At 34.3% G+C, this 13,896-nt stretch overlaps 1 protein-coding gene across 1 annotated transcript in view; it reads left to right on the plus strand.

Moving 5' to 3' along the window:
• Window positions 1–13,502, plus strand: part of TRDN (triadin) — a 216,100-nt gene extending 202,598 nt beyond the window's left edge. Inside the window, exon 39 of the mRNA XM_088161865.1 lies at window positions 10,816–13,502. Coding sequence (XP_088017991.1) covers window positions 10,816–10,958 — 143 coding nt within the window. The 3' untranslated portion in view covers window positions 10,959–13,502. The remainder of the gene's footprint in view (window positions 1–10,815) is intronic.
• Window positions 13,503–13,896: the final 394 nt, after the last annotated feature.

A 13,896-nucleotide genomic window follows, 5' to 3' on the forward strand; every position in this document is an offset into this window, starting at 1 on the left:
GGCAGCCTCCCCAGAAAGCAATCATAAGTTTTCACAGCTATCAACACATTGAAAAAAGAAGAGATGATTCCTATCAGTTTAACAACTACATTCAGTTTAGTGTAACAACTAAATATCAGCTATATGTTAAAAACACTTGAACATTATTTGCCATTGATAACTTCTGATTATTATGCAAACCTGAGCTGTTCCACAACCATGAATATGCTTTAGAGATTCCATTGGTAGACTCTTATTTAAAATCTCTGATAAATCCTGAAGATCAATAAGCAGAATGAGTCCTTGCCAATCAAATCCCTGTCTAAAATACAAGGTCAGAGAAAAAACATCGTTTTAGAAGATTCTAATGTCCAAAAGAGTGTGTGAAAGAGGTTCCATAAAGCCTAAGGTTTATACATCCATAAGGTGCAAGCACATTTTTCTGTATCCTACATCCCTGCTTTTGAAGCAGGGCAAACTGGTGGAGTAGTGCTCTTTTCCTTCAAAACCTTCATTAGGATCCAGAAACATGATTAACAATTCGTGTCTGCCAGACATGTTTTGAGTACAACCAAGCCACCTTCATCAGGCCCTTGACAAAATGCAGCTTTTAAAATTATATAGATAATGATAATTCCCTTATACCTTTGCAGTCATTGTGTAACCTCTAAGAGGTTAAGATGGTACTCTTTCAAAGCCTTTTTCAACTGGAAAGCCTGAGCTTTACAGCTTCTGTTTTCCAGGAGGGCACTAGGGCTTCCGAGTTACAAAATAGTGTAGGTGGAGTGCAAGCTGCTTGTTCCTCTCAACTTTGCACAATTCCAGATCCATCAATACAAGACCCATTGGTACCAGAGGTTAATAGACAAGACATCTACTTGACAGGTCTGTTTCTGTTTCAGAAACCTCTTTATGTAAAATACTTCAAAATGGTTTATGGGTAAAATAATTTTTATGCTCCAGGGTACACCTAGTAATGTATGGAGATGGCTCCTGTGGCTCATGCATATGCACAGCACTAAGTTTAATATCTTGACAGCTCTGCCGTTTACAGTGGAGAGTTATTTCCTGTTTTCATTGAAGATCTGCTTTGTGAACATGACTTCAAATGTGGGCACTGGTAAACCTAAATCTTGCTCAAGGTGTCTGAAGTCCACCCTAAGTCTTGGTCCACAGACATTATTAGACCTCTCCCATTACTCTTGATAATGTGCCACATGAGCTTGGAGTGGTTTTCTGTATAGAAAGAGGATGAAAAAAGTTCTACAAGTAATAACTCACAGAGAGCCATCCTGGAAATTAAGGACATTTGGGGAAAAAAATTAATTGGAAGATAAGCAATAGTTAAAAATGCACAAGGTAATCAAAAGCTGGTTTTTTTTTACAATTAACTCATTAATTGATTCCTTCTTATGTTAATCTCAAAATATATTTGTCTAGAAAATTATTAAAGAAACACCTATTTTTTTCTATAAATCCAGGACAGAGTGGTGTAACTAAATATACAAGGGTCACAGATTATGGAAAAAAGAAAAAAAGAGTATGAAAAAAATTTTTATTTAACACACTGGTTTAGGTCCAGCAGAAAGAATCTGTTTTGCCTAAATTTGAAAAATTAATCAAATTAGTAATGTTATTTATGCCTGTTGAACAATGAGTTCATTCTTTTCCCCTTAGCTGTGTTAAAACATTTTTCTGAAACTAAACTAAATGGCTCCAAACACTTGTAAATGTATATGAAATTTATTTCAAGACAAATGAAGCAAAAATATACCTGTATAAGTCTCTGAACGATTTTGCCACAAACAAAATGTAAATGCCTAGTATCTAAGTGAACATTGTTATGTTAATTTTGCCCTTTAGTTTGACTGACATATCTTCTTAAATCACATTGCTAGAAAAGAGAAAAAAGTACATATTATGTATTCCCATGACATACTTTGTGGAAGTAAAGTTATATACAAAATGTAATTCTTCAACAGTTTTCTGAGTCAGAGATTATTTATCTTTGTTTCAGATAAATGGCCATTTCTTCAAATCCCTCTTCAGCTTTAGGAAAGTAATTGCTGTTATGTATTTTCATCAGCATAGGTTTTGTTTTTAAAAAATTATCAGCAAAAAGCAGGCATCCTGATATTGGAGTGAGTTCATGTTTCCAGACTATCGTCAGTATATGAAATCCAGTGGAAAAATCCTAATTATGTGATACGATTTTTTAATCAGTGGCAGCAGATGTTGTAAAATATTTTAAGAAGACAGCCTATTGAGTTCCTACAGTTTCTTCCTGTCTTCCCTTATTCCCAGAACTGTGCAAATTCAGGGTGAAGAAGACATTCTAATTTAGCTCCATTTGTCATTGCAAGTAGCACACAGGCACAGATCTGATCTTTTCTAATCTTTAGCACTAAAGAGAAGAGCATATTTGCTTCATGGTAAATCAGAGAGGAACTTCTCCAATGGCTTACTCATCGCTTCAGAATCTAAATTGCTTCCCAGCTTTATGTCACATGGCTAGAGCTAAATCCAGAAGGTAGTGCCTCCAGTGCCTATTGTTAAGCAGGGTGAATTTGGTTCTAACAGGTTTTGCCAGCAGTTCATCAGACTGTTCAACACTGAGTTTTTATTGTCATAAAAGTTCCCAGCAGAGGAGTTCTCATTGAGGAAGACAAGTGTGTGGACATAATGCTACACAAAATCCAAAAATCCCTCAAACCTTTATTTAATAAAGATTTCAATTAGGATGATAACTGAAATGAAGAAATCACTTTCATGATCAAACACCAACTTCCCTTTCATTAGCTGCTTAGCTGTCTTATCATACACTGTTTCCCTCCTCTGCCTTCCCTTCTCCTCTCCTCCCCTTCTTTCTCTATCCCACCCCTTCACAGCAAAATAAATATATGGTATTAACTTCCAGTTACTTGGTATCCATTCTTATTAAAAGAATTCTTAAAAGATCCCTGATTGTTTATTCCTTCTTATTTGGTTTTATTCTTTTTTGTGTACATAAATGTGTTTGCATGCAAAATTTAAACCAATCTTTAAGTGAATGACAGTAATTTAGAAACAATTATTTTCTTGTGATACGTTGAAATTACATTAGTTGAATGTACTGGACATAGGAATAAGTTGACAGAGACAATATCATGTCAACATGCCTAAATTTCATGACCAGCACATGGTGTGTCCTACCATGACACCATCAGTATTTATTGAGCAAGAGAATCCAATTCGATTTTGCTGTCCACCAAAACCACTGTAATCTCATATAATTGCTATTGCACTGTGAAAAAATTTAATAACTTCTGGTCCCTTTTCTATATATATAATTTTTTTGAATGATTCATCCATTTGCTCCTATGTTTCAGTAATAAAACAAATCATGCCAGTACTGGACTCCTTTGAAAACTCAATGCTAGCAAAATTATAAAGCCTGTGTGCTCTGATTATTGCTATGCTTTGCTGGAAATGTCTGCATTACCACATATGTGTTGCATTTTTACATCTTGCATGGTTTTACTGTCTAACAAAAATAATTTTCTTAATGACTTTTGGGGGAATGTCACTTTGGGGATATTCACACATTTATGGGAGAATTACGTGGTTTGTGTGCAGTGACCATAACATGGAATGTAACAATATTCCATAGATATACAGCTTATTTATCCATTTAGCCTCCTTACTAGACAATGCAAGAGACAGTTAACAAAACACAGAATTTTTCCTTAAATGGTTGTTAGATGTAATATGTTATAGTTAAGCTAAAAGAAAGAAATAATAAATTTCACCTTCTATTGCAGAGTTGGTTTTCTTAGAATCAAGATCACATTCACTGAGCTTTGTTGTTATGTTTCGAAAAGAGCACTGACGTTGACAAGTGATAGATCATAACTGCTCTTAACCAGTTCTATTCCTTTAATCTTATATATATTTTTACTGTGGTGATATTTTCCCCTCTAATGACATTAACTGTAATGAGAGTGCCCTTCTGGTGTTATTGATTTGGTACATTTTTATCATATTATATACTAAGAAAGTGTTATTAGAGATATGTATTACTGACTTTGTACTGATACTATTTTTTTCCACATTGAAACACTGATAAAGGCTCATTTCTTTTGTGTATTCAGCAAAATTTGGAGGCAAATTGGGACCACAGACACTCATATGGGGCAATCTTCTGGGTATTTTTTTTTCTCACTGTTGAGGATTATTTCTGAGAAAAAGCCTATTAACTCTTATAAAATAAATCTATTTTACTTTCTCCAGACCTTGCTGGAGAAATCCCACAATGCCTGAAAAAGAGCTGTTAAGGAAAATCTGAATTCTCATGGCTGTAGTAATAATGCAATTGCTAGTATTTAATTCTGTTCCTCAAACATCTTTAGCCCTTTTTCATTAAATAACTGATTATTTGACAGACCCCTTGATAAAAGGGATATGAAAATTTGGATGGTCTTTGCAAAGATATGCAATTAATTACATTGCATCACAGACACTCTGAAAGTAGTTTTGAGAGCTACTTTCCAAATATTTTTTTTTTGTTATTCAAATCACAAAATAAGATGCAAAAGAAGTGTCCTCGTGGCATAATTGCTTTATTTTCCCTGTCTATGCATTGTCTATACAATGCTAGAAAAATGTCGTTTGAAGAGGATGTTTTTAGATATACAGAATTGACTTAAAGCAGTAGTGGTATTTCTTGTTTATTTGTAATGGACATATAAATGTTTGCACCTCTTCTTTTTCCCATTCTTCTTCTCATTAAGCATTGTAATTTCTGAGAATGAGAGTAGTATGACTGTACAGCATGAACAAGAAGAAAGGAGTTAAAAAGAATTTTTTAGAAAATAAACAATTTAATTTTTGACCCAAACATGTTGTTTTGAATAGCAGGTATCTATGGGACATGTTGTGAACTTAAGAAAATAGTATTTGGTCTCCTGAAGAGGAGAGAATGCTCCTGAAGAGCATTTAACTTTTCTATTAAAGAAATAAGATGTAATTAAATGTCAGTTGCACAGAGCGATTAAGCACAAAGAATTACATTCTTCTTTTCAGCAAGTGTGAAAGCAAAACTTTGTGATATTTATAGAAAATTCAACATGATTTCCCTTCCCTATCTGCCCTGTGCTTTGTCTGGTCACTTGCTTCTACTCCTGACCCTTTAATAAGTGAAAAAAATCTTTGGCTACTAAGTAGTTGGAGAAAAATTTTTATGCTGTTGTGTGGTTCAGTTTTGATTTCTGAAATTTGTTTGCACTTCATGTGCACTCCTGAGAAGCAGTCACAAGGAAAGACTGTAGTTGTTAGAATTTTTCTTTTATTTGTAATTGCTTACCAAATAGTAGTTTCTAGTGCTATGATTGTCTGAATTTTTGTGGTTTTTAAATTGTTTACTTCTATTAGGACAGCCTTTAAGCAAAGAAGTTGGATTCAAACTAGGAAATAATTGTCACACATTCTCTGTAATTTTCCCTTAATAGCCAAATTGTTATTATAATAACTGAACTGCTAAAAGAGTTTTCTTTCTAATGAATATTTAATTTGTTGAATTGCACTAAAAACAGCTATCTGAACCTTATAGAAAGGAGACTTTAATCATTGTAATACATAAACAGGAACAACTTCATGCTCTTTGGGATTATTAAATTTTATTATAAGATGCTTTCCTCCTTTCTGCTAAAAGAATTGAAAACACCAGGACAATGCTCTTGCAATATTCTTGTCATTTCTTGAAACCAGCCCCCTGTGTGACATGAATATCACTTAGAAATCAAGAGCACAAATAAGCTCCATGGAATATTTGTATACTTTATTGAGTAACTGTGGAATGTACTTAGCATTTCCACTGTATAAGCCCTAAACAACTTCACACAATCTTTCAATCTAGGGGGTTTTGTTTGTTTCTTTTCTTTCTGGAACTCATCTTGTCTGTTCTCTCTCTAACTGATTTCCATCCTGAAAAAGATTACTTAAAGAAGTTCCTGTTCCTTTCCCAAAATGAAAAAGAAACAAACAAATATCCCTTCCTCCAGCCTTTTAGAAATTAATCCATCTTAGTTACCAGATGCTCTCATATAAGAGTAGCAGTTCTAATATTTTTAAAAAGCGTTATGACACTTTTCCAGCATTGAATTTTTGTTTCCTCAGTATCATAAGGGGAATTTAAGTAATTATATGAATTCTCATAAACTACATCCTAAAGAAAAGTATAGCCCAGATATAAGGCTTTTTTTTCCTGCTTAAGCTGATAACAATGTCTATTTAATAAGTCTACTGTAAAACCACATTTTTCTCCTACTGTTACTCCTCTTTTCTTTTTGGTAACATTTGCTCTGAAGATATGAGACAATACACTCAAAGTGAGAACCCTCTTCAGTTTAAAAGACACATTCTGCATTCATATTGAATGTAAGAATTGCAAAGGCAGTGTGGGATGTATTTGTATTCTTATTTGCATGCCAAAATTCAAATTGTTCTCTTGACTATGGTTTGTACCATAACACTGCTGCAGACACAGTTCCACAGATGTCAGTATTTTCTGAATGAATTTCTTATCTGCATATTTTGCAGCTGAGGTTTCCTAGATAAAGCAGCCTAAGAAGGGAAAAATGAACCAGAAATTGTAAAGAAGCAGTAATAAAAAGTGTAATACTGAAACAATTTCATCCTGCATAGACTTATTATACGGACAGCTGACTTTGTTTTACCTAGCAAGTTAGAATATGCTAGAGACAGACAATTCAGTTTACAAAAAGTATGAAATTCATCTGCCTTTAAAAAATAAATATGAGATCATTACCAGAAAATATGGAAACTTGCAGTATGTCTATTTCAAAGCTCTGATTGTTTAATTAGCTAAAATATAAAAGATCCATTCTATCGTAGAATGATGATGAAATTTGCTTTTATACGTGAGTAGTTTTGCACTGGGAGAATTAATGAAATACCATCTACAAAGATAGTATGGGGAAAAGACTTTTTTAATAGTTTGAATATTTCCAAAACCTGAAAATTACGTCCTTCTCTACCTACATTTGGAAGCATAACACCTTGCTTATCAAATCTTGTACTCTTATAATGGTAACCACTAGATCACACATACTCTACAACATATCAAAATAGCTGATCTTTTACCAAGTGAGTCTGCTTAAGTTTTAAATGAGGTGTAAACATAGATTAGTTTAGGATATTAGGATCAATTCATTAAGCATTGTGCCTCTTTGTCTAACCTTCAAAAGAACATTTGAAGAAAATGGGGACTTTTCAGAATGAAATATTTCAGATTATTTCCAAGGAAAATCCAGTTTAAAATTATTAATTTTTTCATATTTTCATATTTTGATATTTTCATATCATGTAGACTGTTGAAAAAAATCACAAAAGTTTTTTCAAAGTTTGTGGGTTGAAATATAGGTAATTTAATAGATAAAACAAAAAGCCACATGCTCAAGCAAAGCCAAGCAAGGAATTCATTCCCTCCTTTCCATGGACAGGCAGGAGGCATTCAACCATCTGCAAGAAAACAGGGCTCCATCAAACATAACCATTGCTTGGGAAAACAAATGCCATCACTCTAAATGTCTTCCCCTTCTTTTTTCCCTCAGCTGTATCAGCTGAGCACGATGCCATACAATATGGAATATCCACAGGAATATCCCTGTGGTCAGTCGGGGTCAGCTGTCCTGGCTGTGTCCCCTCCTACTCCTTGTGCACCGCAGCCCCCTTGCTGGTGGGGTGGGGTGAAAGGCAGAAAGGCCTCAATTTTGTTAGTCCTGCTCAACAGGAACTAAACCATTCCTGAATCATCAACACTGTTTCCAGATGAAATCCAAAACAATGTCCTATATAGAGAGAACGTGAGATCTATAGAGAGAATGTCCTACTATAGAGAGAACAAAACCTACCCTAGCCAAAACCAGCACATCCTGAAAGAAGCATGATTGGTTTTTCCTCCTTAACTTAAAACCTGTTTTACATGTCCTGCCTTTTGTAGTTCCCTGTTATTCCTGTCCCATTTGCACATGTTTACCCTATCTTACTATTACTCTTCAGGCAGAGACATAAACAAAATATCCTCTTATTGGGTGAGGATTTTGGAGAGTTTTTGTTTTGTGGGTTTTTTATATACACCTTTTGGGAGTATTTGGTGATCTATGCCAAAAAAAACCCCAAACAAACAAACAAACAAACAATATATATGTATACAGCCTGCAGCCAATTTCAGTACTGAAAGTTTCACAAATTGGGAACAAATTACATTATTCTTATGAAAACAATTAGCAGGAAAATTTAACAAAAGTCATTACTACCATTCCTATTTCTCCTGTGGTTCCTCTTTATGCAATATTTTTCTGATGTTTTCTAAAGATAGATGATAAGTAATAGGCTATATAAACATTTGAATATCACTTCAACATATTGCAATCAACATGAGTACATACCAGCCAAAAAAACAGGGCTCACTTCACAAACACTGGAGATAGAAATAACACAACAAAGTATTAACATTCCAAATAAACAATTATAAAGTGATATTTAGCATTATACATTCCAAGCAAACATGATTCCTAGATAATTTTTTTCCAAAATAAGTAATTTATATCTCTTTCTTCCCAATTCAGAATTATGGGCCACATAATTAATTTGTATTTGCTGGCTGAGTTGTAAAAATCTTAAAGTTTCCCCTTCATGAATTTAGTCCCTTTTAACAGTAGATTATACATGAGATTTTCAAATGAAATTATTGCAGCAGCTAATTCTACTAATCGTTTTAGAATAATGATCAGGTAACACCTCTGGAAAACATTGTAGTGTCAGGTATGCTATAATTGCAATACATAAATAGCATAACCATTTTTAGAATACTTTCAAGTATGTAGCTGTGTAAGACAGTCTTTTACAGAACTTTGCAAATGCATGTGATGATAAAAGAGGTACAGTTTTGTATTCTGATAGTATGTAAAACAGAAGGCAGTAATAATTTTTTACCCATAAGTAAAATATTTATTTACATTTATTTGGGCTAGGAAGTGTGTGGTGCCCTACTTGCCTTCTTCATGAAGAAAAGTGTAATTGCCTTTTTTATTTTCATTTTTGTATACATGAAAGAAATACATAGAAATAGTTTCCTTTTAACAGTAAAAAGTGAATTTGTAATTGGCATTTTTCTTCCTTTAAAGAATTTCTCTTTGTCAACCTTGCATCCACTGTGATGAAAGTTTAGGGGATTTTATGTTTGTGGGATTTTTTTAAAGATCTGATTGAAAAATCTCAAAGTATTTTGGTAGCACAGTACCAGTTTTAATCATCGTGGTTCTTGTGGCAATATACTATTTTCAGTTAATTTTACTCATAAAAGTTACCTTAGTTCAAGAATTGAATAAGTCTATTTGTTGAAATTATATCTCAGAAGCTTCCTGTTTCTGCCCATGTATGTACATAAAAAGGTCAGTGGTGGAGGACTTAGCACATTCACGCAGTCCATGGTTTGTCAAGCCTCAAAGAAGAACCTTGGGCTGACACATTTGGCATGTAAATCCTAATCAGAGGAGTTGCTTTATCTCTGTTTTCTAAAAAAAATCTGACATTCATCTTACGAAGAAACAGAAACACTCAGAATCTGGGGGAAAAAAAATAATTTCCATTCTTAGACTTAGTGAATAAGCAGTAAGTCATTAGGACCTAATTTCCAATTTTATTTTAAAGTGTGCTTTTAGACAAAAAAGGTTTAACCTTTGCATGAGTCAGGAAAGAAAACCACAGAGGATACTACAACTGGATTGAATATACCAGCATTTCTGATGCACTGCTATGTTTTCCACCACTTAATTGGACCTGGAAGTCAATAAATAAAGCCTGCACCCCTGTATATAGTGCAGGGCGTCCTGGAGTCCATCTCAGTTTAGAATTGTCACAGGGAAGAGCTAATTATTTTTAACTTTTCTTTTTTTAATATGGGATGAACAGCAGGGGAAAGAAAAACGTAATCAGAAAATCAATTCCATGAAAACTAACTTGTTTCAGATGCCAACATTCCTCCAGCCATTTTCCCAAACACACAATAATTAGTTGTGTGTTTAAATAGTTGTCATTTTAAATAGTTGTCTTTTAAAATTTAACAGTGGTCTTTTAAAAGTTTAATAATAATAAATAGTTGCTTTTTAAAATCTCGTCAATGTTAATCTCACAGTGCAAAACTCAGCTTTTGAAGCCAATTAGATCAATTCCCATCTGTGCTGATGTGTTCCTGAAAGCTTTTAAAACATGATGGAAAGTATGACTACATACATAGGACTCAAAAATTAAAAGGGAGAAAACATCCATGACTCTGAAAGGACAGAAAATAGATACAGTCATTTATGATCCCTTTATTCACAATAAAAGATAATTCACCTGAAGTGTAATAAATAGGTATGAGTTAGATATGAATTAAATATGAGTCTTTCTGGAACACTTCTACGTATCTGAAAATCACTGTGAAATATAAAAATCAAAAAATATATGTGTGAATTTTAGGGGCTTACATTCAGTTATCCCAAAATGCAAATATTCTGGGAAAAGTAAGACTGTAACACTGAGAAAAATTATGTATTTAAATGTGAAATTGTCAATAATTTCTCAACTTGTGCTACAAGATCTCTCATTGAGCTTTTCAGCTAAAATCTTGTTGATATGTGGAACCTGGCTTGTGATCACACTAGAGATTTGTGATGTTATAACTGACTTAATGGGAATAAAGTCATGCAGATGTTTTCTGAAAGAACATGGAATAGACTCATGGCCCCAGAATAGAAACCATAAAAATTAATCATCTCTTCCTTGTTTTCCTAGCTCCTGTCCGCTACTTTCAATGTGTCTTCCTAAATGGACCTAATGGATTTGGGCTGCAATTTCCTATTAATCCCCCTTCAAACAAGGAAGAAAAGACTCACTCAAAGACTTCCAAGAGAAAGACAAGGAAACCGGGGCAGTAGAGAGACTGAGTCCTGTGATCACTGACATTTTGCACTTTATCTTTTCTGCTGAGGTCCACAGTAGCTACAGTGGTACTTGTCATTGCAAGAACGTGATCCACTTGCACACATGTACCTGGAAAAAGTTTCCATGGGGCAGCGGCAGAACAAGCAGAACAATGAACTGTTTTTAACAAAGATAGAAATGTAAAAGTGCCCAGTTTCTCATGGAAAGGCTGCAATGTTAACAAAGCATTGATGTGACTGTGTGTGTGAGCATGTGTGTGTGTTTTCATGCCTCTTTTGCTCTTGATTTTCTTTACCTACATGCTCAGCATTGAAGTGAGTCTTTTCCATTTAATCTTATCTAAGGAGTGAGAGATTGAATGTAGCTCTTATATCAGCAAGATTGCAAGACTAGCTGCAATCCTAAACCACTTTTTCTTAACGTTCAATCAAATTGCTGACAGGAAAATGCCTCACTAAGTCATGAAAATGTGCTCTGTGACTGGTGCTATTTTTATGTCTCATTGACCAGTGTAGCCTGAAGCTCACACTTACTCGGAGCAGCTCAATACACTACCAGTAAGTTGACTCCACAAGTCATGTTAATGATGAATATTTCTATTTAATCTGGAACTGTAAAAGCACGGGCTCTTTGCCCTGCCTGTTGATGAAATAAAGCTCTTCTCTTCCTAAGGCCCAAAGTGAGAAGAGAAAATGAAACCACATGGCAAAGGTCTGGAAAACCATTGTTTTACCGACATGAAGGTCTGAAGAAACAAATGAAATAATTTTAGTGCTTCCACTTTTCTTCTGTGACTAAATCAGATTGTTTTGCAGCAAAAACCATGTAAATGGACAATATACCAGCCAAAAATTTGCTATTAGCTTAAGCCAGATGAAAAACTAGGATGTGAGATGCCATTCACAAAACTAAAGCAACCCAAATTTCCAGTAATTGTGTGAATTTGATGCTATCTCAGATCAGTGAACAACAATGAAAACCAAAGCCTAACCGAAATAAACAAAGAATCAGAAAAAAACGAAACATAAACACACGAAATAATCCAGGTATCTCATTTTACTAGATGAAATGAAAGGACTTCCTCACAGCACACAACTGTAAATGGCTTATAGTAGAACCAAAAGTAGATGTGCTTGTCGTCAACCTTCTTTTGTGCATTTATGTAGGCATAAAGGATTTATTGCCCTAAAAAAGAGACAGGATGGCATTTGATCCATTTAAAGGCACATGAATGAAAATTGGCATCTCACTGGTCTATGTCTGGCAATGTAAATAACGCATTTTTGCAAGCTGCTATTTGTTTGCATTTCCTTACTATATTTTTGCATTTAATCTGGGAAATATACAGCAGTGACCTTAGTTATGTAGTTGCCTGCTGAAGCAACATGATCCTCTTTGTGCAAACCCACTACTTCTGGAGTCTGCACACACAAAAAACTATATATCACTTTTTTGGTTTTAGTATAGCCCAAGATAGCATTGGCCTCCTCCCTCTTACACTCTCCCTGCCCATTCATCTTACTTTAATAAAATAATTGACTCATATGAGTTTTGGACAACTGATTCTTTGACAGATTAGTGCAATTCAGAAAGCTTTGCTGTTGCACTGCTGGCTCCAGTTGTTACTCTCAGATTACTGGTCATGGCCTCATATGAACTGGATCCTTGGTCTTAATGTGCTCTGATATTGCACAGGTCATGTGCTGCAAAAGCTGTCATTGCAACAAGCAGCTTAGGCAGTGGTGACCAGAAAGAAGTAGGAACAGGTCCTGCTCTAGAAGTAGCATGTAGTTTTATGTAGAATCACACTATAGATATGAGTGTTCATGGTGAATGTCCCCACAGACTCCTGTGAAATCTGCTCTGGAGATAGCACTGTCAACAGAGAATTTTTAACCCTAGAATGATGATTTTCAATTTTCTTTTGGTGTCTCTTTTTATATTTCCAACAACTTTTTCCTTCCCAATTTGTGATTTTGTATACATTATGATGGATGTTATTGCCCTAGGTTTTACTGTGAAAGCTGTCTTGAAAATGAGATTTTAACTTTCTTCAAAATCATTTAATTTAAGATTTTATCTAATGCAAATAATCGAGACAAAAATATATATATATATACTCTAAGCTTTTTTTTGTCTTCTTTTGGAAATTTTTTTTCTTCATTATAGTTACCCTTAATTCTTCCTTCCTGTCTGAGATGGGAGATGACAAGAATTTGTTCTGGATCTCATTTCCATAATGTCTCAATTAGATATGTTTCAATGTTAGATATTTGAAAGCTTTGGAAATATAAGCAATTAATATAATTGCGTAAGTGATGTAAAATCAATTCTTTAATTTTGTTCCCTAATCTTAGTCACTGCCTGGAAAAACAGAAAAAAACAGGTCCACTCTCAGAAAGGCAAGCGGTTTTGTCTTTAAATTCACCTGGAAACTTTAAAAAATTTCCTGGTTTGTGTGTTTTTACTCAAATTAGCCTGAAATATTGCAAAAACTTTTGCTGATTGTTATACATTTTGGAAAATAAAAAAATATAAACCCTGTTTCAGTGGCTGTGATATGTTGTTCTGTGAATTCAAAAGTGCAGGACAAGGGTTTATGTATGCAGAGTTTAGAAATCTTCGGATTATAAAGATGCAATTAGGCTGGAAAAATTACCCATCCAGCATTATATTTACTCCTAATGGGCTTTTAGCAATACTTAGCCAGCTTTTTTACACATTTTATTGATTACACTCTGACATATGGAAAGCTAAATTGTTGCTGCAGTCATTCAAGGTACAACTTCATCTACACCAAACCATTTATGTTCATCAAAGTGCTTATTTACAATACAACTGCACAACCAGTACAGACAAAGCCGTGATCTCCAATGACAAGTTTGCAGTTCAGACAATAAGGAAAATGGCCACCAAGAAACTGAGAGTGTA

Source organism: Sturnus vulgaris, chromosome 3 (assembly GCF_052056855.1).
Source record: "Sturnus vulgaris isolate bStuVul1 chromosome 3, bStuVul1.hap1, whole genome shotgun sequence".
NCBI lineage: Eukaryota > Metazoa > Chordata > Aves > Passeriformes > Sturnidae > Sturnus > Sturnus vulgaris.